A 24,070-nucleotide genomic window follows, 5' to 3' on the forward strand; every position below is an offset into this window, starting at 1 on the left:
TGCTGGGAATATTATGTATAGCATGGTGGCTATAGTTAATAACACCGTATTGCACATTTGAAACTGGGTAAGAGTACATCTTAAAAATTCTTATCTCAAAAAATATATTTGTTTAAAATTCTTTTTAAAAAAATTTTTAAGTAGGCTCCATGTCCAAGATGGGATTTGAACTCACAAACTTGAAATTAAGAGCCACATACCCTATGACTGAGCCAGCCAAGTGCTCTGAAAAAAATGATTTTGTATCTGTGTGGTGCTGAATGGTAACCAGACTAATGGTGGTGATCATTTTGTAGAGTATACAAATATCGAATCATTATGTCGTATGCCTGAAACTAATATAATATTATATGTGATTTCTACCTCAATAACAAGAAGACCCATGCTACCCTCTACTCCCATGTAAAAGAGAAAGGTAAAGTAGTTTATTATAAAATAACATGTTCTTCAGTATATAAGTGCTCAGACATGATTTCGGCAGAGGCCACAGTGGAGTAGGCAGATGCTTGGCTCTCTATGGAAATGACCATGGAAGCAATCGCTGTCAGGGCAGACTGGCCCAGGTGTGTTATAGTCAAGGTTTGAGATCACGAGTGATATTCCTCTCAGGGTTGTGATTTTCTGAAGTGGTGAAAAAGTCTTGGTATCATTTCAGACGAAGGAATACTTAATCTTCCATCACATTACATGGTAGTTGTATTCCTAGAAAATTCTATGTGTTTTAAATCTGCAAATTATTATTATTATTATTATTTTAAAGATTTTATTTATCTATTTGACAGACAGAGATCACAAGTAGGCAGAGAGTCAGGCAGAGAGAGAGGAGGAAGCAGGCCCCCTGCTGAGCAGAGAGCCCGATGCGGTGCCGTGCGGGGCTCGGTCCCAGGACCCTGAGACCATGACCTGAGCTGAAGGCAGAGGCTTTAACCCACTGAGCCACCCAGGCGCCCCATAAATCTGCAAATTATTTTGCATTTGCATGAAAATGGAGTGGGTTTCTAGGTGTGGTAATTAGTAAAGTTTCCCCCCTTATGTGACTGACAGAACATTTGAAAGTCAGGTGGACACCAGGACACGGCTTAATTGTGTGTGACTGTCCTGTGTTGTAGGATATCTAGAATCCCTGGGGCCTCCCCTGTTGAGTTCCACTGCTCTAATTAGCTTCCTGTTTTTTGAATGTTCATGTACTTTTCCTTCCTTCACCTCTGCCTTATCTTGCTGGATATGCCCTTGTCCTCGTCTCTAGCTGTGCATTCTCCAAGACTCATCTCAAATGTCTTCTGCACACAGCTTTTCCGTATTGTGATGGTTCTGTATCAAACTCCAGTAAACTTCAGTCTCATATTCTGCCTTCAAACATGGTTATTCATGTACAGAACCCGTTTTCACTTCCCTTAACTCCTTGAAGTTATGCTATAGATCATTTTATCTCCTCTTGGCTGCTAGCTCAGTACCTTGCACATAACAGGCAGCCTGTAAGTAGTTGTCAAACGTAATTATTCTCAGTGCTTCTAACAGAATCTTAATGCATCTGAGAGGCTAAATCCATTAAAGCTTCTTTGCATAACTTGATTTTCTAGATTCTAATATACTTAAATTTTCAAATATTGGCTTTGAAAAATAAAAGCAAGATCAAAGTTGTATGTGCTGAAATGCCCTTAGAATATTAAGTAGTTGCGGGGCAGTGCCTGGATGTCTCAGTTGGTTGAGTATCAGACTCTTGATTTTGGCCCAGGTTGTGATCACAGGATCATGAGATCGAGAGCCCTGTGTCATGCTCTGTGCTGGGCATGGAGCCTGCTTAAGGTTCTCTCTCTCTCTCTCCCTCTCCCTCTTCCCACTGCTCCCCCTCACACACGTGTTCTCTCTCTCTTTCTCCAAAATAAATGAATAGATCTTAAAAAAAAAAAAGAGTATTAGGTAGCTGATTACAATTTTGGGTGGCTACTACTATGTCACTTAATAGGGTGAAAGTTTGTCCTCTTATTACATCCTCTAGCTTTGCTGGCTTGTTGCCTAATTCTCCCCGATAATTTCCAGATTCCAAGGTCTGGGGTCCAATATTGTGGGTAGAGTAATTTAGGATAGGTTATGTCAGATTTAATGTGGGCAAGGAGCGCGCAGCCTAGGCACCAGGCAGGGGCTTGGGGAGGTGATGCATGGGTGCGTGGCTGTACCGCCCGGGGAGGTGGTCAAGGCGCTTAAAGTGCCCCCTGACGTTACAGAGCTACAGAAACTTCGCAGACCACATAGACTGGCTTCTTTCTCCCCATCCAACTCTTTGTAACATGATCTATTTTTGCATTTTGGAGAACGAGAGTAATGCTTTGGATCATACAAAATAATTTTTTATATACAATCCTGAAAATATATAGGAGACATCTGGTGGTAAATACCATTATCCCTTTTGGGTTGAATATTTTTAGGCTGCTAATCACACATATACCTATATGTGTCAGCTGTACAGCTGTGAATAGCACTCATTGTTCCCAACCCCTTCCGCCTCCCCATCCCATTAACATATTCTAGCAGCGATGGGAGCATTTTTGCCTAATCTGAGCAAATTCCTCTGCTCTAGGTACTCAGCTTGAAACCGATGCTCTTAACGAAGACTCAGACATCTTGGTCTTTCCACTTCTTGTGGAAGTCTTCATTGCTTCCATCAGTTTAAAGCCCTGTATACTTGTCCTAGATGGAATTGAAGAATTGATTGGCATTTATGGGATCTCAGGACAGAAGGTAATCTCTTTTTAAAATCATACTTATTTTATTGCTGTTTTATAAAAAGAAAACACCATAATTTAGAACGTATGTAACATCTTTCCATTGTATCGCGTATCTATATCTACAGGCGACATTGCTTATGGTCACTGCTCTCCATTTTATTGAACAAATACTTTTGTGGTGGCACTTAGAGTGGGTCAGGCACCCTTCTAGGAACTTTAGAAGTATGAACACATAGAATTCTCAGAAGAACTCTGTGGAAGAGAGACTGTGATCATTGTCCCTGCTTATGCAGAGGGGACGGCATGAGGAGACATTAGGTGGCTTTATGGGGCATCTGAAGATGGTGGTAGACTGGGAACTCACATGTGGGTGGTCTGGTTCTAGAAACTGTGACCTTTACTCCCACCTGGGCTTTACTCCCGCTCTTGCTGTTTTATATTTTTATCAAGCATTTATTGGGCCCCGAGTATTTTCTTTATGTTGCATATTTTGATCTGCCTCATCTACACTGGTTTTGCACATACCAAATTGGTTGCTCCTTAGTTTTTATCCTGTTTGAGGTAATATTGGATCCATGGAAACTCTAAGTCACCTTGGTATCAGCCATTACTTTGTGAAGCAATTTCTCTAAAACTTAAACACATGAAATTGTAAATTATGTCAGTAATTTACAAATAATCTATGTTTCTCATAGAGAATATGATGAAAGAAGAAGAACACAGAAAATTAAGTATACTCACGGTCTCACCACTGCTTAACATTTGGGAGTAGACCCTTTTTTCTATGGATGTCTATACACACTCATTGAAGCTTATGTAAATGAAGTTACATACCATTTTGTTTTGTAATCTGCTCTTTAATTTAATACACAGCGACCACCATCAATTCAACAAGTAACTATTGACCACTCACTATGGGAAAAGCACCATAAGCAGAGTTGGACGTGATCCCTGCAAACCAGCAGGACTTTCATTCTGGCAGGGGATGGCCGATGTTAATGGCACGATTATACCAATGAGTATAGAATTGCAATTGTGACAGGGCCTGCCAAGGGTCTGTATGTAGTGCTGTGAGAGCCTCTAACAAAGGCCCTTGGCCTTTGGGGAAGGCTCCCTGGAAGAGGGGCTCCAGGCAGAAGTCTGTGGGAGGAGGACGGACTATCCTAGATGTCCTAGGATATTACCTGCACCTGTGTCGTGCAGTGGTTGGGAGCCTGCCTGGGGAGTCAGACCCTTGGTTTCAATCCCAGCCCTGCTGCTTACTATCAGAATGAGTTAGATATGACATTTAGCCCCTCTGTTTTGCAGTTTCCCCCTCTGCCTTTCAGGAGGGTTGTTAGGAGGACTCAGTGAGTTGGTGTATTAAAATTATACCTGGGGTTTGATTTATAGGAGGATGACTGAGTGCTGACATGGAGAAGCCAGTGCCACTGAAGGAAGAAATTATGACTTGCATTTCCCAAGAGATGAAGATACTCCTTGTCAAACAGGGCCCCGGGGGAAGTCTCATGGTGGCCAGGAGGCAGAAGACAGGAGCCAGGAGAAGGCCCAGGCCAAAGCCTTTGTGGGGATGAAAGGCAGAGTAAATCATTCAGGATGTACAGTTCTGGCAGACTTTGTGGTGTAGGGACTGTCCCTGGTTTCTGGCTCTGGCCCTGGGATGATGTAGGTCAGGGAGATGTGGGCTTGGTGAGTGAGAGGCGGATAAGAAGGCGGTGGGGGTGTGGTCTTGGATCTGCTGGTCTGCTCATGACAGGCACGTTCCAGGCAAGCTGTCCACCGCCTCTAGGAATTAACTTGTCTTGGGAGGACCAGTCTCACCTGGATCTGTCTGTAAGGCCCCTGAGAGAAGGCAAATTATCAGAAGACCCCCAAAATAAAAATCTCTAGCTAATAGAGTACCTGAAGACACGTTCAGCACGGTGCCTGGCTCAGAGTAAGTGGTCAGTGTTTGCTAGTTGCTCTTATTATTATCATAATCGTTGCTAGGGGTGGGAGAGGCTGTTAAAGGAACCTAGAAAGATTTGATTAGGTGTTTATTTGATTCCCAAATAAAACCATTTAACTTACGATAGTACTGTTGTATAAAGCGATGATTCTTAAGCATCAAACAGTGTTCTCTTTTTCAGTCCAGTGGTTTGGTTTTCACTCTTAGGGTTTCCTTTGGCCAGCACTGTAGGTCATTCTTCAGAAGCCTACGATCTGTCGGATTCCTTGCTTGTAGGAATCTCTTTTTGGAGGTTGCATCTGTGCTATCAAAGTCATCACAGAGGCGGCGTCAGTCAAATATAGTTCTGTGGGGTGAGAGTGGGTATTTTCTTACCACCGTATTGTTTACTGTCCGGCTTATTGTTCGTAACCTTAACCCCAGCCTTTACCCTGTACTAACTCCCTCTAATTCCAGCTGCGCTGAGTTTAAAAACCAGCAACCAAGTAGTTTTAAAGTCTTTAAAGATTTCAAATGTCTTTGACTTTCTCTCTCAGGCGAAGGATTTCTCTTGGCTGCCGAGCTCAGTGCCTGCTCATTGCAAACTTATCATGAGCACCGTCTCCTCCAGCCTGTCCTACAAGTCGCTGTGTGCGCGCCCGGATGTGAGGACCGTGGAGCTTCTGAGTGCAGGAGACAAAGAGGTGAAACTGAACATGTTTAGACAGTATCTCTTCATTCCCAGCAGAGACCCCCTCCGACAGACCAGACACCCTTTGAGGAAAAGAACAAACCTGAATCCTTTAAAACTCACGATCCTAGCAAATGAGCTGAGAGAATGTAGAATCTACTGAGATGAGTACCAGTGTCTGAAGGAGTACTTGGAGGTGGTCTCCATTCAGGAGCTCTGGGAACTGATTCTGAAACGCTGGATGGAAGACTACAGCTGGACTTTTCTGCCAAAAAGGGCCAATTCGGACACCGGGGCTTCAGGAGAAGGTAGGTCTCAGCTAGTATTGACAGCGAGCTGGAGCCCATGGGGAGAAAGATGTATGGCGGGCCACCCTGAGGAGGAGGGTGCAAGGATAAGGCTGTAAGAGAAAATACAGGATGCCCAGTTAAATTGGAATTGCAGATAAAGAACAAATAATCTTTTAGTAAAAGTATGTGCAGTTATTGCATGGGACATACTTATACTAAAAATTAGTCGAATCAGAGATAAAATAATTTCATTAGAAGTGGATCCCAAATTATTGCACAGACTCTACTTATACCAAAAATTAATTTGTTGGCTATCTGAAGTTCAAATTTAACTGATTCTCTGTATTTTAATTTGCTAAATCCAACAACCCTGTGTAGGGAGCTCTGTGTTGACGGTAAAGAGGACTGTAGGAGGCACATTTTTCAGGAGTCTGAGAAATGGGCCTTTACGCTTTCTTTTTTCAAAATATTTTATTTATGAGCAAGACAGAGAATGAGAGAGAGAGAGGGAGGGGTGGAGAGACTCTGCATTGACCCTAGAGCCCCATGTGGGGCTCGATCTCAGGACTGAGATCACGACCTGAGCCCAAACCTAGAGTTGGCGGCCTAACCGACTGAGCAACCCAGACCCCCTTGGCCTTTATTATTTCTATAACTCAATTCTTTTGGCAGAAACCTAATTCAGTTAATCTAGGTTAATTATATCAATTTAGCTTGTTTTCAGACAGATCAGGGTGTTTTTCAGTCAAGCGAGGATTTGTGTCCTTCCTGTGTCTCCTTTGGGTTGACCTTAAATCTGAGGCCCTTGGTGCTGGGTGTCCTCGGTTGTCCTCTGTCCCTGCTGTCTTCCACTGAGGTGGTCATGGCCCCAGATGGTCTACAGTTAACTGACGTTCCTCCAGTTTTTTTTTTTTTAAGGGTTTTTTTTTTTTTTTAAGATTTTATTTATTTATTTGACAGACAGAGGTTATAAGTAGGCAGAGAGGCAGGCAGAGAGAGAGAGGGGGAAGCAGGCTCCCCACCAAGTAGAGAGCCCAACGTGGGACTCAATCCCAGGACCCTGAGATCATGACCCAAGCTGAAGGCAGAGGCTTTAAACCACTGAGCCACCCAGGTGCCCCACGTTCCTCCAGTTTTGGCCTTGTCTAGGACACCTGTATTCCCATCTGTCCTTGGATTGGTCACTCTCTGCTGCTGTCAGCCACCACATTCCCTCATCTTAACGTGAGGAGGCCCCACTAACATCTGCACCCTTCTGGAGCCTACCGTCTCGTGGGTAGTCAGCATTCCTGACAGGGCACGTTGGTTACTCCCCATACCCTCGGAGCTCCTGGCTCTGTAGGTCTCTCCATAGCAATTTCTGCTGTCTGGTTCTGAGGGCATCAGGAGATCTGCAGAGCTTCTGATTTTCAGGCTCCCGATGGGAAGCAGAATGCAGGCTCTCTGTACTCCTGGGTCCCCAAGCGCATCTGTCTCATGGGTCCTCTCTCGCTGCTCACAGCCTGGGTTCAGGGGACGGCACAGGCCCCTTCACGGAAACCTGCCCTAGCAACTCCATGGCTCTCTTTCCTCACTGCTTCCTCTTCCTTTCTCGGTTCAGTCTTCCTTAGCTCATCCTGTAACTGTCTGAGTCTGTTTGTGGTTAAAAAATGTATTCCACGAGTTGGTCAGGAGATTGTCTTTTGGTATTCAACAGTCAGTCTTTTGAGAAGGTAAGTTTATTCTCAGAGCTGTTATCTCTGCTACGAGCTTCAAAGGTCTCTTTTGAAACTTGAGTTTCTGCTACAATAACCTTCTCTGAAGGACGATTAATTTAGAATGGAGCAGGGATGGGGATGTGAGGGTGGGGAAGGAAGCAGAAAATGCTTGGACTGAGAGACATATCGGTTGGCATGACAACATATTGTCCTGCTCCATTTTTTGCTCCAGAGTTTGCATTTCTGCAAATAAAATTAATTTCAAATTTAGTGTACCCTCCCCCACCTGCAAGGAGGTGAAATAAACATTTCTGTGCCCTGAGAAGGGTCACACAGGCAAAGGGTCACACATGGCTGTGCCCATGGCCATCCCTAGTCGTCCAGCATTGTTCAGGAAAGCCCAGGCCCTCGTCTCCCGAGGGACGACTACTCCTTTCCCTGGCTGACTGACCCTCACTGTCTAGCACTGCCTACTGAGTCCTCAAGTCCAAGGCACTGAGCCACGGGTCCAAGAAGAGCTTGGTCAGACTCGGCTCAACCTCTGAAAGAGGCTTGCACACCTGGGGCTGAGCAGCTGCCTCTGTTTTGTGATTGTCGGTGTTTGGGGTCGTTCCCCAGTCCTAGCAGAGGAAGTCCATCTAGGATAGCAGACCCTGCCGTTTCTCTCGATGGTCTTAAGGGTCTCTTTCGACTTGGTCTATCATAAAGCCAGTGGGAAATCCAGCTGTGGTGGAAAAATCCGAGGGTCAGGCGAGTAATGTGTGTAGGTGCCTTGGGTGGTGTCTGTGAATGTGTGCCAAGAGAGCAACCATGCGGAAGGCCCACTCCTTGCCCTAAATGCAAATCTGATGTTTGCACATCTCAGTAAAGACTGCTCACTGGTCTAGTAATTGGCCAACTTGCCGGCTTGGAACCGTAGCTCATGTGGCTGTATTAGCTGGGACAGTGTAGCTGTTACTTAATGCCTAAAAGTCTGGGCTTGGAAGCCAGCTTGTCTGTGTTCAAATCCCAGTTCTGCACTTATTTCTGTGTGTTCTGGGTAAGTTATTTAACCTCTCTGTGCTTTGTCTTATTTGTAAGACGGGGACGGGGTTAGGTCGTACCTACTTATAGGATGATTAAAAGAAACAAGTTGTTAGTCGTATAAAACATTTAGAATGATGCCTGGTAGCTGGGAACTCTTCTATTTTGCCATCGTTGTCATTCTGTTGTCTTAACAGCATTGGATGGCTGGGTGGCCGATGCTCTGTGCTTACTGAGCATCTCACATTGTGGACTGACCGAGGTTGAGATATTCCAGATTTTGGACATGCTGGGCTACAGGGATCATTACAAAGTTACCACGTTGCACTGGGCTGCCTTCCGCAATGCCACCAGACAGTGGGTCCAGGAGAAGCCCAACGGCCTCCTGTACTTCAGGCACCAGTCCCTGCAGAATGCTGTGGAGCACAAGCTTCTGGGTAAGGCTTGAGTCTGTGCGAGTATCTGCTCGTTAAGAAAAGGGAAGTTCACACACAAGGGGAAGCTTGTTGCTGGCATTTCTCAAATAGAAGTGAATCTATAAACACATATAAACATGGGGATATAAATTAATACTTGTACCTAATTGTGAATAACAGAGGCCTGAAATCAATGGCTTCCATACCAGGGTTTACTCTCTCACATGAGAACTTTCTGGAAGTAGGCTGCCTTCAAGGCTCCACATCATGATCTGGGATCCCGTTCCTTCTGTGTCCCCAATCCATACACTAGCTTGACTCTCAAGGTCACCTCATATTCATGACTGTTGGAAGCAGCATGGCTGCTGGAGCTCCAGCCATTGCATTTTGGGCAACGGGAAGGATGAAGAGAAGAGGAAGGGCTTTCATTTCCTTTTAAGGAGTTTTCCCAGGTTTCCACCAACATTTCCGCTATATTTCCAGAACTTTGTTGTTTGCCTGCACTAGATACAAGGGAAGCTGGTGAATAGAGGTTTCAACAGGAGTGTTGCTACCCTAAACCAAGGTGGGCATCTGTCACTAACAAAGATGAGGTATGTGGTTACAGCATAGGCATCAGCAGTCTCTACCCTAATTCTGAGATCAAATTCTGTCCTCTTCTGAAAGGACAGTAGGTCTGAACCTGAGACACGATGGCAATCACAGACACTTGATCTAGAGGCAGACCATTCTATTCATATAGGGTCCTCATACAGGTATGAGGACTTAAAAAAGCCTTTAAATCACAGCCTCTGCAAAGATTCTAAGCTCTGTGCAAATTTCCTTTTAGGTTTACTATGTCCTCTTTCACTTTCTTTTTTAAAAAGATAAATCCTTTCCACTGTTCCCCTCCTACATTGTCATCATTTCCACCACCTCTGAAGTTACATAACGTGGCAAAGAGAATAGGGCAAGGAATGAGGATGTTTCTAGGTGTGAGGCCTGCTCTTCTGCCCATTGGCCTCCGATGGTTTGCAGCACTCAGTCTCTTCGTTTTCCCAAAGAACAGTAACACTCTTGGAGGTACAGGAACGAAAGGGCCATGGTGTGGCTGTTAAGATTCTGGGTATAGGCTGTACCCCTTCTCTGCACTGTGAGCCCCAAAATAAGACACTGCTGGCAATACTATTTTCAGAAACAAAACAAAACAAAACAAACCCAACTTTTCATGCTGTGGAATCAGGACGTGAATACATCTTTCCTGGAGGCACAGGGAATTGTCATTTCAATAATTCACTTCCACATGGCCTGAGCACGGGAAGCAAACACATCCTATAAGGAGAAAAAAGATCCCAAAGCTAGGGCTAGAGGACTTGAGTCTGTGATGATATTTTTGGTAAAGGGCTATCTTTTGACATATTTTGTCCAAATGTCACATCCTTCCTTTTAGGGCCAACTAGTCTCTTTCCCATGCATACATATGCATGCTCCGTTCCTTTGAGATTAATACTCTGGTATTACATTCAGTGTGTAACTTAAGTTACTCCTATCGAACGTTGGCTAGTCTAGAGGCATGCTTTGATCCCTGGGCTGTGCTAGAGAGGCATCTCTCCCCTTCTGCTACTAGAGCTGAGGATTACTTGGTTTTGCACACTTTGTGTGTGGGTGCCCATGTGTGTGTACGCATGTGTGCGTGCGTGCGTGTTAGTGGGGCTGGAAAGGAAAAGGTCAGTTAGGGAGGAGAGTAGAAAAGCTGGGAGATGCTCTTCTATTGCTTCTAGATCATTACCGTGGCTTGTTGCCCTCAGCTATCATGGCCACTACCTTCTATTTAGTGCTTTCACTGTGCCAGCCACTTCATATACATTATTTCCTTTATTTCTTGTGTACATAGACCATCCTTCGACAAGGCTCGGTCACGTCAGTTCTGGTTCTCACTGGCCTCCTAGAAAGTCCTCACCTGCTCTGGGTTTCTGTGGGAGTCCCTGAGCAGTGTTCCATGGGCTCCCCCATCTGTTGGCTATACTCACCCCAGAGAGGCTCTTGTTTGTGCTTACTGGTGTGGGTACCTCCCAACTGCCCCTGCAAGGCCCACCATGAGAAAACAAGGCCTTGTGCTGAGGACCCTCTCCCTTTGTCCCATGATCGAGAGGTGCCAGGGTGGTGCTGGTGTCCTAAGGGGGAATAGGTGTTTTCTAGGAGACCTGAGCCATGAGAGCTTCCTCCCCCAAACTCCACCCTTCCTCAGGATCTCAGGGAGCCCTTCCTGGAAAGAGCCCTTCTTTTTCTTCTAAGAACTCCTCACCTCATAAAGCTCTGAAAACCCAATCTGTGAAGCCCATTTTACAGCAATTGTTGAGGAAGGAGTCAGCATAACATAATGGGTAAAAATGGGGTCCTGATGCGAGATTGGGGGTGAGCCTTGGCTTTCCCACTTTCCAGCTGAAGCTGTGGCTACATCATTTCACTACTCTGTACCCAGGTCCCTCTTTTTTTTTTTTAGATTTTTATTTATTTGACAGAGAGAGAGAGAGAGAGAGAGAGAGAGAGATATCACAAGTAGGCATAGAGGCAGGCAGAGAGAGAGGGGAGGAAGCAGGCTCCCTGCGGAGCAGAGAGCCTGATGCGGGGCTCGATCCCAGGACCCTGAGATCATGACCCGAGCTGAAGGCAGAGGCTTTAACCTACTGAGCCACCCAGGCACCCCAACCCAGGTCCCTCTTAAAGTAATCCGTGAACCAACCTCAGAGCATCATTACTAGTAAGCATTCAATGATGGATTCATGTAATTGTAAGTATATAGAGTAGGCCTGGCATGTAATAAATTCTTGAGAGATGTTAGCCATTATGAATTTTCCCTTTGTTTGACTCATCTGTCTCCCCTGTGGCCTTTTATCTACCATCTTTCCCAAAATGTCCTGTGCAGATCAACTGGTGATCTTGAATCCTGTTGGCCTGAGGGTTCTTCCATTTTATCGGACTCCTTCACACAGGTCTGAATTCCCTGGGCCCCACTCCAGTTACATGTGATAGATGTTCAGTGAATGAATGCACAGCTATTCCTGGCAGTTGGTGTTTTGGCTCTGCCATTTCTAGAAGCTTCCATATCCATTGTTTTGAGAGCCAGTCTCTAGTTTTTGCCTGTAGTGGAATCAGGATCTGGAGGGCTGACCACGGGAGAGGGGAGGAGGTTTGAGCTACCTGCAGGTGACACTGGTTATGGGAGAGGAACAGCCTCATTCCAGCTTCTCTTTACCTCATTCCCAGGCCTGTCTGCTGTTTGGCAAAGAGTCTACCTTCTTTCCTACTGGCAATCACCATGAGTCTTATTATAAACAATTTCTTAATAAGAATAATGACTTTGGAATCTGACAGAACTGGCATGACCTTGTGAAAGGTGCTTAATTTTCTAAGACTCAATTTCTCACCTGCAAAATGGGGATAATCACAGTATTTACCTCGAAGGTAATAAAAATACTAAGTATGCTTAATGTAAGGTGCTTAATATAGCATCTGGCACAATGATAAGCACTGTGGTGGCCATGACAGCCAATTGCCAATATTTCTAGCCCCTCCACCGACCTTGGGAAGCACCAGTGCTGTCCAATGGTTGTACATGGCTCCTGGCAATGTTCCAGATGGCGCCTGGTCTCTCAGTCCTGGAGTGAGTAGACCTGGGTTTGGAGGTCCAGCCAACCTGTGATGGCATGATAAACCTTTGCTGTTTTAAGCCACTGAGATTTTGGGGCCATTTGTCCACATAGCATCATCTAGCCTGTCATGAGAGAGAACGACACTACAGAAATACCAGTCAGTAAGTTGGTGAGAATTGTGCTGAACTTTGTATGTGTGGATGATGCTGAGGTCGAGCCATTCCTCATACCTCGTGCAGGAAGGTCAGAAGGTTTGAATCCTGCTGCTTCAGTCATGGGCTGGCCTCTAGCCACCTGGTCCCTCTGAGTTTAAGTAGCTTTGTCTGTTATATGGGGATTGGGTTAACCAGGGTTCTCCAGAGAAACAGGACCAATAGGTTTAGATCTCTGTCTCTATATAAGTCAATGTATCTCTCTATGTGTTTATCTCTATATAGAGCTCTAGAAAAAGATTGTGAGGGTTTGGCTTATGTGGTTATGGCGATTGGGAAGCCCCAGGATCTTGCCATCTACAAGCTGGAGGCCCAGGAAAGCTGTTGGTAGAGTTCCAGTCCAAGTCCGAGGCCTGGGAATCAGGGGAGCCAATGCTGTAAGTTCTAGTCTGAGTCTGAAGATCTGAGACCCGGAAGTACTGAGAAGTCAGAGATTCCAGCTCCAGCAGAGAGAAAACTCTCCTTCCTCTGCCTTTTTCTGTTCCGGCCCTTAGCTGATCAGATGATGCCCACCTGCTTGGTGAGGGCAATCTTCACTCTGTCTACTGGTTCGGATGTGAATCTTCTCTAGAAACGCCCTCAGAGACACACCCTGAAAAAATACCTAACCAGCTCCCGGGGAATCCCTTAGGCCAGTAAAGTTGACATGTAAAATTACACGGGAAGATCACAGATTTTCATATCCTTTCATATCTCACAAGGTCATTTTGTAAAAGGATAAGCTGTTTTCTGTGACAATGTTTTGTGCCCTTTAAGCCCTGTGTTTAATACTCTAAATCTTGGACGCAGGGTAATATTTGTCCTAGTTCTCCTTCTCTCTCATTCCCCAACCCCCTTCCCTATTTATGACCCACAGAAATGCCCTCACAGTGGCCACAGGAAGAGGGGAGTTTCCTTCTTCCTCTATGGGTTTCCGAATCACTGTACATGCCACCAGCTAGCATGAAGTCTCTCCAAGTGCACAGATAACCAGGAAATCGTTCCAATGGATGTGGAGTGGTTATTTGAACAGTGGGCTCCCCTTCTTCTTTTTTTAAGATTCTATTTATTTGACAGAGAGACAGAGAAAGAGGGAACACAAGCAGGGGGAGTGGGAAAGGGAGAAGCAGGCTCCCCAATGAGCAGGGAGCCCAATGTGGGGCTCAATCCCAGGATCCCAGGATCATGACCTGAGCTGAAGGCAGAGGCTTAACAGCTGAGCCACCCAGGGGCCCCAAATGGGCTCCTCTTCTGTTACTGCTCTTGTGAAGAGCTGGGCCTCGTAGGCCATCCAGCAGAATGATTCATCTTGGAGAAAAAGCCTCAAGCAGAAAATTTAAAATACTTCTGTTTCACCGTCCAAGGATAGGTACCTCTAAACTTTTAATGCAACAAAACCCTTTTGTTTTTAAGGAGCTCGTTTCTGGGTAGTACGATCTGTTGGAATCCCTCCTCTGGTGGAGAAAATACCGACATCTGGCCCGTAGTGTCCAATCTGTCGTTTGTCTGCTTAACTTCCCCTTGGCCTCTCCGAGACCCAGGGGCAGACTAACTTCTCCAAACTGCGTGTCCTCACATATTTGAAAGTGTTCATTTAGGTGACAACCATGACATATAATTAAGATAGAAAAAAGTAGGTTATGAACATTTCTTGGGAGGGGAAGACAGCGTGAAAAATGAGCGTGCCCCCCTAGCTTTTCAAAATCTGGGTCAGTGATCATAACTCTAATTCTTTGGTAAATTCAGACGGACTTATAAGAAGGTATATTTTTAATATTTCATGGTTTTTTTCCCCCAACTCCCTGTTCATTATCTCTAATGATGGCCACAGAGCTGTTATGTAGTGTTTTCATGTACTAAAAAGGCAGATGCCTTCCACTGTGATTGATTTCTCAATAGGTGTGCTCACTCCCGTCAGAGAAAGCAGTCCATATACCTTTCAGAACCCAACGAATCACAGGAAGACACATTTCCACCGAGTCTTAGCCCGATACTTCCAGCGGCAGACGACTTTCTGGAGAGTGTACGAGGAGCTGCCGTGGCACATGAAAATGAGCGGCTCCTGGGGTGACCTGTGCAGCTTCCTCTCAAGCCCCAGGTAAGTCACGTCCTTCTGCGCCGCGGCCTTGGAGCACATCTCCTCCTTCCTCTGCTGAGCGCGGTGCTGACACGCCCACGTGTCCCTTAAGGGGGGCTCCTTCATTCACAAACCCGGTCAAGCACCTGTGCCTTCCTTCGGATGGGCCCCTCCTTTGGCATCCCCCTTCTGTGGCTCACGGATTCCCAGCATCGCTCCGGTGGATCACCTGGCTCTCAGAGTGACTCCATGGGGTTCCTCTCAAAGTTAGGACAATTCCAGAGGCAGGAAGAGTTGTAGATGGGCTAGGATAAAGGATTGGCCACATTGTCCTGCTAGACCCTCTGAATTTCCTCCTGTCCCTTTCTTTCTTTTCCCTCCTCTCTACTCCTCTCTGTCCCCTCCCCCCTTGTCCTCTTATGCACCCCTTGGCAAACATGTATCCTTGACTCGCTCTGAATCCCAGCTCTTGTAGGCCCTGGGGATGCAGCTCTTGTCTGTCGGGGAGCATGTGGAGCCAAAGAAGAGCTACCCATGGGAGTCAGTGCTTCATTAGAGCAAAGACACAGAGCTGGCAAGCTTGGGAGAAGGAGGGGCTCGCTCTGCCTGGGAGATTCGGGGAGCCTGCCTGGAGGAGGTGGCCACCTGGACAGATGAGTGGCAATGGCTTTGAGTGCTTAAGAGTGGCAGGCTCACATTTATCTGGCGACCTATGAAAGTCATAGTAGTTAAGGAGTTTATAAATAGGCTGATGGAATGGGGCAGATAGCAGAATAGCTTCCCTTCAAGACATGAAATACAAAAATGACTTACATTAATATGTCGTGTTGTAAGTATCACAGACTTTCTATCAAAGATCCGAAACCCAAGCTTCTGGACAAGGCTGCACCTCATCTACTACTGGAACGTGTTATCAGAAGTTGGATATGATGCTGCTGAGGCCTACTTGTTCACGGTGGCCAAGATTAAAGTCGACAAGTGCCATAAAGTGAAGAAGAGAAACACACTCTCAGGTACTGTGAGTTGCTGTGGTTCAGTTCCATTTTACGGGGATGTAATGTGGCCAAGAGTGACTGCTCTCCTGTTTCCCCACATACTTCTGGTCATCCCAGCAGACCTCTGAGTACTCCTACCTGCAACTTAAGCCAGCCATTTCCGAAGATAGGAAATGGAGAAAGAGCATCAGTGTCCAGACGGCTCCTCTTTCTGTCTTGCTATGGCTGTTTTCCGAGGCTCCGTCCTTTGCATCTTCCTCTCCATTTTCTCATGGCTTCAAGTACACTCCCAGCATCTTCGTCTTTCTTCTGTCGTTCCAACCTTGCCCTCCTCTCCCAGCCGCACATGAGGCCCACCTCCTGCGGGCTCCAGGCAGTACTGTAGCTCCGCCAGCGGCGCTCCCCAGTGACCAGCCAACAGTTCAAACGAAATACATGCAAACCCTGAATCGTTCTAGATGTTTCCTCCGCACTTGTGCTTCTTTCTGTCTCCCTCAGAGGAGGGAGGGGCTCCTCTGTTAGGAGCTCATGCTGCCCCTAACTTGCCCACCCCGCGGCCCCTCACTCAGTCCTGGAGACACGCAGTTAGTATCGAGTATGGCCCCAATCCAGGTTGGGGCAGCTGTTCTTCGACGTGCTGCCTAACGGCTTGGATTTGGACAGCACTCTGGTCAATGTTTCTTCCCTTTGTGCTCCATACGAGGTCCCCTTGCCTGTGTCTCTTTCTCCCTTCATTTCCTGGCTTCTTAAACAGTGATAAGTTCATGCATCCTTCTAACAAGCAGTAACTGCGCACCTTCCCTGGGCCATGGGCTCACTGGGCGCTGCTGACATATCGCTGAACGAGGCCAACTCATTCAAAACTCGTTCAGAATGGAATCCTTGCTCCCAAGGTTTTACCATCTAGTGAGCATAAGGACAGATTCTGAACATTTGTCACATGCCAGCCGCTAAGTTAAATACCTTGATATGTATTTTGTTCAACTCTAAGAAAATCTCTGTAATACGACTAATATCTCGGTTGAAACTAAGGAAACGGAGTCTCAGAGAGGTGAGGTAAGTTGCCCAAGGTGTTCCAGATAGTTAGGGATGGATTTGGACTATGTTTTTTCCTGCATCCCTTTTGGTCCTTAACCGTGTAGCCTTTACCTGTATTCTTCTTCTTCTTCTTCTTCTCCTCCTTCTTCTTTTTTTTTTTAAATATTTACTTGAGAGAGAGAGAGAGAGAGAGAGCACAAACAAGTGGAGGGGCAGAGGGGGAGGGAGAGAGAATCGCAAGCAGACTCCACGCTGAGCACAGAGCCTGATGCAGGGCTCAGTCTCTTGACCCTAAGATCGTGACCTGAGCCAAAATCAAGAGTCAGATGCTTAACCAGCTGGGCCCCCTCCAGGCATGCTGTCGATATTCTTACTACCGTGTATGAATTATGTAATTCTGGAATCTCTCCAATTCACGAATCCTCTGGGCGGTAGGACCCAAGCGGTAGTCTGAGGATTCCGCTGTGGTGAATAAAGCCAGGATGCGTCTGGAATTGTATCGGTGCCTAGGGATGTAGGGCGTGGGAAGGACACAGGGGACGCGGGATGGTGCAGGGGGTTGGGGGGAGCGCTGTGTGTCATAGGAAGCTGGCAGCTAACCCCAGAAGATGAGATCTCTGGGGTGGGGGTGAGAGTCCTTCCTGATGATGCCATGCAGCTTGTCATAACGTGGTTGTTATGGTGATGGAAAGGGCTGGGGGCTGGGGGTTGGCTGGTGGGAGGAAATCACCTAACATTTCAGTGTGTGAGGATTTTCTGGATGTAAATGAGTCTAGTTCAGAATGTGTCCCTCTGAATTAGGCTGGAGACATCTTTAAGTCTCTGGTGATCTGCAAACATGCTGTTCGTATGATCCTGTGCTGGTTAGTCTCTGCTCACTCTGGGCCCTGAGACGCTCCTTAGCAGGGAGTCCTGGCGTCCATCACTGCCTTTGACACCTTCCATCTTCCTCACCCCTCATGTCTTGTCACAGCCCGGTCCAGCCTCTCGCATCCTCTCCGTCTTGGGCTCCAGGCCCTCATGCCCTCTGTCTGACCAGTCTTCATAAAGCAAAGCTGTGATCAAGTTACCCTGCACGTTGCTGCTGTCCACCTTCATGTCTTATCTCCACCTTGGCTGGCAGAGTCAGCCCATGGTCATTTTGCGGGGAGGAAGGGGGAAGGGCTTTGTGAAGTCCCTCTGGGACTGTGTAGGTTTACTTTTCCGCCTTTTGGAAGGCTGAATGTAGAAGTCACAAGACCAACGACTTGTCACCAAAGCAATAGCAGATTCATTGGAATGGGTTTAATTATAGCAGGAGTCCTATAATAGTCCCAGGAGGCATTCCACTGGTCTGGTTGGCTGTCTGGGCCCCCCAGACATTGTTTTTCCTACTGTGGTTCTGTAGCCACACACAGCCCTGAGACAATGGGGCCTCCTAGGGTGCTGCTGGAGGCAAGACCCTTAAACTGGAATGTGCTTTCAAAGGGGTTTTTGAGAAACCCTGTTTTATGGTCTGCAGTCTCAGGGGTGGCTTGCCAATCCAGCCCAGTCCTCCCTTCTCATAACGAGGTCTGGGCAGGCAGGCTTGTAATGATGACCAGCTAATGCTCGGAATCAGTCTGGCGGTGGTTGCTGAGTGCCTGCGTCGTAGTGAGCCTGGTGCTAGATGCCAGGGGTGCCACAGCCCACGGGACACAGGGTTCCTGCCGTGATGGAGCTTATGGTGGAGTGTAAAACAGACACTCCCGAGAAGTTCAGCCTGAAGGAGTGGGACATCGTGGTGGACAAAGGGCGGAGGGGACAGCATGTTTGAGGGCCACGAGTCGAGGGCGAGAGTGACAAACCTGAAGATCTGAGCAAGTCCTGTACCAGTACAAGAGAGCATGGGTAGGCTCGTCAGCCGGCCGGGGGAGTGGAAGAGTGTGTAAGGACTCTTTCTGCTGCAGGAGGTTGTGCTCCAGCTCAGGACCGGAATGCATGTCCTGCCTGGCTTAGGGCGCCTGCTGCTCGACTCTGTGGTTTGGCTCCCCCTGGTGGCTGTGACGAGAACCAGAGCCCTAACTCGTTCGGTTGGTGGGAAAGAAGATTCTGAGTCTGGACATTGCTTCTCCCCAGGTGCTTCCTGCCTGCCCACTTGCCGCCTGGGTTTGCCCCTCCTGGCGGGATGCATCCTGGCAAGTTAGTCTCTGACTGATGGCCAATAGAGAGGGCGTGGAGCCCACAGGACAACTTTGATGGTTGGCTCAATTTTTTTTTTGACTTTTTAAAAAGTTTTTATTAATAATTTTCTGTAACCAGTGACAGTATCTTAAATTCATTTTATTTTTATTTTTAAAAAATTTTTAATTAATTTTTTAATTTTTTTTAAGATTTTATTTATTTATTTGAGAGAGAAGATCACAAGTAGGCAGAGAGGCAGGCAGAGAGAGAGGAAGGGAAGCAGGCTCTCCGCTGAGCAGAGAGCCCGATGCGGGACTTGATCCCAGGACCCTGAGATCATGACCTGAGCCGAAGGCAGTGGCTTAACCCACTGAGCCACCCAGGCGCCCCTAATTTTTTAATTTTTAAATAAACATATAATGTATTTTTATCCCCAGGGGTACAGGTCTGTGAATCGGTTGGCTCAATTTTTATAGATTATCTGTGACATGGTAAGCTTGGTTTTGACTGGAGTCCTAGGTCACATCAAAGTGGAGAAAATCCATTTCTGGCTGCAGTTGCATTTTTAGACAAAGTCAAACACCAGAAGAGACAGACTACAAACAGATGTGGCAGAAGGATGGGTCCCAGCATGGCTTCATCTTGACAAATGGCTGGCTACCCTCCAGGTGGCAGATGTGGTGGGTTGGAGAGTATCATTTCGCTTTTAAGGGGCAGACTTTCTTACCAGTGCAAAGGGTAAATGCATTGAATTACAGGATCTTGTCTGCAGGTTGTAGAAAATGGGGCAATATCAGCTTTTCATGACTAAAATCGGATGTTTTGCCCTTGATGCCTTTGAAAACTTCTAAATATTTTAGATAAATGGAGCAAAACGATTTATTAAAAACAACTTTATTTTATTTAAAAAAATTTTTAAAGATTTTATCTATTTATTTGACAGAGAGAGAGAGAGAGAACAAGCAGAGGGAACAACAGATGGAAAGGAAGAAGCAGACTCCCCACTGAGCAGGGAACCCAACTCAGAGCTTGATCCCAGGATCCCAGGATCATGACCTGAGCTGAAGGCAGATGCTTAACCAACTGAGCTACCCAGGAGCCCCTATTAAAAAACAATTTTAAGAAAGCTCTACAGAAAAATGGAAAGAACAAAAGATGCAATTTTCAATAGCTACAGAAAATATAAAAAAATCTAAGAATAAATGTAACAAGAAATACGTAAGATCTTTATTTTTATATTTAATTTTTATTTTTTTAAGATTTTATTTATTTATTTGACAAAGAGAGACACAGCAAGAGAGGAAACAAAAGCAGAGGAAGTGGGAGAGGGAGAAGCAGGTTTCCCGCTGAGCAGGGAGCCCGATGTGGGGCTCTATCCCAGGACCCTGGAATCAGGACCTGAGCTGAAGGCAGACGCTTAATGACTGAGCCACCCAGGCGTCCCCGGATCTTTATTTTTATAAAACAGTTTCAGAATTACAGAAAACAAAATTTTAGTATATGGAGAGACATACCATTTTCTTGGATGGGACAACTCAAGGTTGTAAAACTACCAGTTCTTCCACAGTTGACTTGTGTATATAAAACAGTTCTAATTGAAATCTCAATGGGATTAAAACATTTCTAAATTTTCAAAATGATTTTAAAGTTCTTGGAGGAAAAATATCTGAGAGTGAGAGTTTAAAATAATGAGAGCAATTTGAGTATGAACTTATTTAAACCTGTTATGAAGCTGTAATAATTTTAAAAATACTACTGGGAGCCAAAATAGATAGCTCAGTGGAACAAAACAGAAAGCTCGGTTATCGACTCAGGTATAGATGTAAAAAATTTAGGGGCTCCTGGGTCGTTCAGTCGGTTAAGTGTCTGCCTTGGGATCCAGGTCATGATCCCCAGAGTCCTGGGATTGAGCCCCACGTTGGACTCTCTGCTCATTGGGGAGCCTCCTTCTCCCTCTGCCTCTCCCCTGGCTCATACTCACTTGCTCTCTCTCTTTTTTATATAAATAAAATATAAATAAAATTTATATTTTATTTATTAAATAAACAAAATATAAATAAATGATAGAAGCTTTTCAGATAAGGAGGATCATGGACTAAACAGTGCTATGATAATGGTTCACTATTTGGTAAAGTTAAATTACTTGCACCATCACACCAAAACAAATTACAGAATGACTGGAGTGAAATGTAAAGAAATAAAATTTTACATTAAAAACCTGTAAGAAAATGTCAATGAGTCAAGCAAGAAAGCAAAAGAGTGAATCACAAAGAAACTAATCAATAAAGCTATCTAAACAGGTGAAATTACTACATGCAAACCAAAACAACACAACTCAGAAAACTAGAAACACAGTTGTAAGACCAGTGATAATTGAGAAAAATATTTGTAACATACATGGTGGGCAAAGGATTGATATTTTTAATAAGTAAAATGCTCTTAAGTGAGGAAATAATGAGCACTTCAATAAAAACAGGTAAGATCATGAGCAGGCCATCCAAAGAACATGTTCAGTTCTTGTCTGACTCTACTTCTTAACATCCATGGATATGTTTGATGGTGCCCTTCTCTTCCAAACATTCTGGCCTCTTCACTGCTGCTGACACAACCTCCCCTGGTTCATCTTCCATCTCTCTGGCTCTTCCTTTCTGTCTCTTTTGTTAGCTCCCCCTTTTCTACCTGGCTTCTCAGTGTTTGAGTTCTTTATGGTTCTTTTCTTCTCATGCCTAATTTCACCCCAAGCATATTATGAATGTCGGTGGCTTCCGTGATTGTCCACGTACACGATTCTCACATTTATTTCTCTAGCCACATTTACCTTCTGAGCCAAAGATCCGTATTTCCAACTACCAACTTAACTGTCCACTTGGGTGATGTCTCCAAAGCTGCTCAGACTCACAGATATCCCCCCCAAATCAGGTTCTCTTCCGGGAACTCTCAATTTACCACGTTGGTGTAATCCTTGACACTCTTCTGTCCTGCATGCCCTCCCCAAATACATTTCATCACTGAGTCCTGACATGTTTTATTTCCTAAATGTTTTCCAAACTTGTCCACCTGTCCACCTCCACCACCAATGCCCTTCTTTAAGCTGTCAGAGCTGCCACGCACCGTTGTGAAGACCAGTAATACGCATTTAAGGTGCCTCCATATCTCTTTATAGCTTGGCATATCATTTATTTTTATTGCTGAAAAATATTCCAATGTATGAATATGCCACAGTTTATCTCCTTGCTTATTGAAGGACATTTTGGTTACTTACAGCTTTTGATGATTTTGAGTAAAGCTGCTGTAAACATTTGCATGCAAGTTTTTAAATCATTTGGGTAAATAACTAGAAGCATGATTGCCTGAATGTGTGGTATGACTCTATGTTTATTTAGCTTCTTTAAGAAACTGCCAAACTACCTTCCAAAGGGACTGTACCATTTTGCATTCCCACCAGCAATGCATGGGAATTTCTGTTTTTCTGCGTCCTCACTGGCATTCAGTATTTTTATGTTTTTTCTTTTTTTAATGTTAGCCATTCTAACAGGTATGCAGTGATATCTTCTTGTTTTAATTTGCAATTCCCTAATGATAAATAATGTTACTTTACATATCTTATTGAATTTCTAGAGTTCTTTGTACATTTTGGATAGAAGTCCTTTATCAGATGTATATTTTATAAATACTTTCTCCCAATCTGTATCTTGTCTTTCTATTCTCTTAACGGTATCTTTCATAGAGCATTAGTTTTTAATTTTAATAAGGTCTAACGTAATCAGTATTTTCTTTCTTGGGTTGTGCTTTCTGTACTTAATAAAACATCAACGAAACACAAGGTCACAGGTGTTTTTCTGTTTTCTTCTAAAAGTTTTATAGCATTTCATTTTGTATTTAGGGCTGTGATCCATTTTGACTAAGTGTTTTGTGAAAGTGTAGTGTCTAGATTCATTTTTTTGCATATGAACATTCAGTTTTTCCAGAACAATTTATTAATAAGACTTTCTCCATTGAATTGTCTTTGCTGCTTTGTCAAAGATTGGTTGGACATCTGTGGAAGATTTTTATTGGGATTACATTGAATCTGTAGGTCTAGCATCTTAACAATGTTGAGTTTTCCAGCCCATCAACACAGAACCCCTCTCAGTATATTTAGATCTTTTTTTGATATCCTTCATCAGAGTTTTGTGGTTTTCTATATGTAGATCAAGTACATATTCTGTTGGATTTATACCTAAGCTTCTCATTTCTGGGGTGCTATTATAAATGGTATTGTAATTTAAATTTCCAATTCCAATTGTTCATTGCCAGCGTATAGGAAAGCAATTGGCTTTTGTATGTTAACCTTGTATCTCATAACCTTGTTATAATTGCTTATTAGTTCTAGGAGGTTTTTGTTGGTTCTTTGGGATTTTCTACATAGATAAGCCTATCATTTGTGAACAGAAAGAGTTTTATTTTTTTTATTTATTTTTATTTTTTTATAGTTTTTATTTTTTTCTTCCCTATATATATATATATATTTTATTTCCTTTTCTTGTCTTATTGCAGTAGCTAGGACTCCCAGTGTGATGTTGAATAGGAGTGGTGAGAGGGAACATCCTAACCCCAGCTCGTCATTGGTATCACTCTAGCGAGCCCCGCCACCATCACTTCTTACCTGACCCAGTGTCACAACCTCGGAACTGGCCTTCCTACTTTCAATTTTTTTTTTTTTTTTTTTGCAATAAAGTCCATTGTCTGCTTAGTAGCCAGAACGAGCTTTTAGGAATGTAGACCAGATCATGTCACTTTCCAGATTAAGATCATTCCAGAGACTTGCTGTTTGCACTTATACTGAAATCTGAACTCCTCATCTTAATTTACAGTTCTTTGTGTAATCTGACCCCTGCATGCCCAAGTAGTGTCATTTTATGACTCTTCCCCTTGGCCTCTAGATGTCAGCCCCTCTGGTCTTCTTTCTGTCCTTCAAGTACATTCTGCCTTTGGGCCTTTGCACCAGCTGTTCCCTTTGCCAAGAATGTTCTTCCCACTCATATTTTAATAGGACCAGTTCTTTCTAGTTATTTAGATCTCAGCTGATGTCTTATTTTCTCAGAGTGGCTTCCCCAATCTGATATTATATCTAGTCATTCTCTGTCTTATAAATGAGATTTAATTCTTTGCATAGCTGTTACCTCTACCTGATTTTTGTCTAGTTTGTTTCTTCTTCTTCTTCTTCTTCTTCTTCTTCTTCTTCT

The 24,070-nt window shown here is 44.7% G+C and overlaps 1 protein-coding gene across 1 annotated transcript in view; it reads left to right on the plus strand.

The window, feature by feature from the left end:
- Positions 1 to 24,070, plus strand: part of LOC111142061 (putative tetratricopeptide repeat protein 41) — a 58,590-nt gene that overhangs the window by 13,800 nt on the left and 20,720 nt on the right. The window contains 5 exon segments of the mRNA XM_022495005.1: positions 2,579 to 2,739; positions 5,211 to 5,652; positions 8,552 to 8,791; positions 14,493 to 14,691; positions 15,505 to 15,683. Coding sequence (XP_022350713.1) covers positions 2,579 to 2,739; positions 5,211 to 5,652; positions 8,552 to 8,791; positions 14,493 to 14,691; positions 15,505 to 15,683 — 1,221 coding nt within the window.

This window comes from Enhydra lutris, unplaced genomic scaffold, assembly GCF_002288905.1.
Source record: "Enhydra lutris kenyoni isolate GAN:26980312 unplaced genomic scaffold, ASM228890v2 scaffoldscaffold7, whole genome shotgun sequence".
NCBI classification, from domain to species: Eukaryota; Metazoa; Chordata; class Mammalia; order Carnivora; family Mustelidae; genus Enhydra; species Enhydra lutris.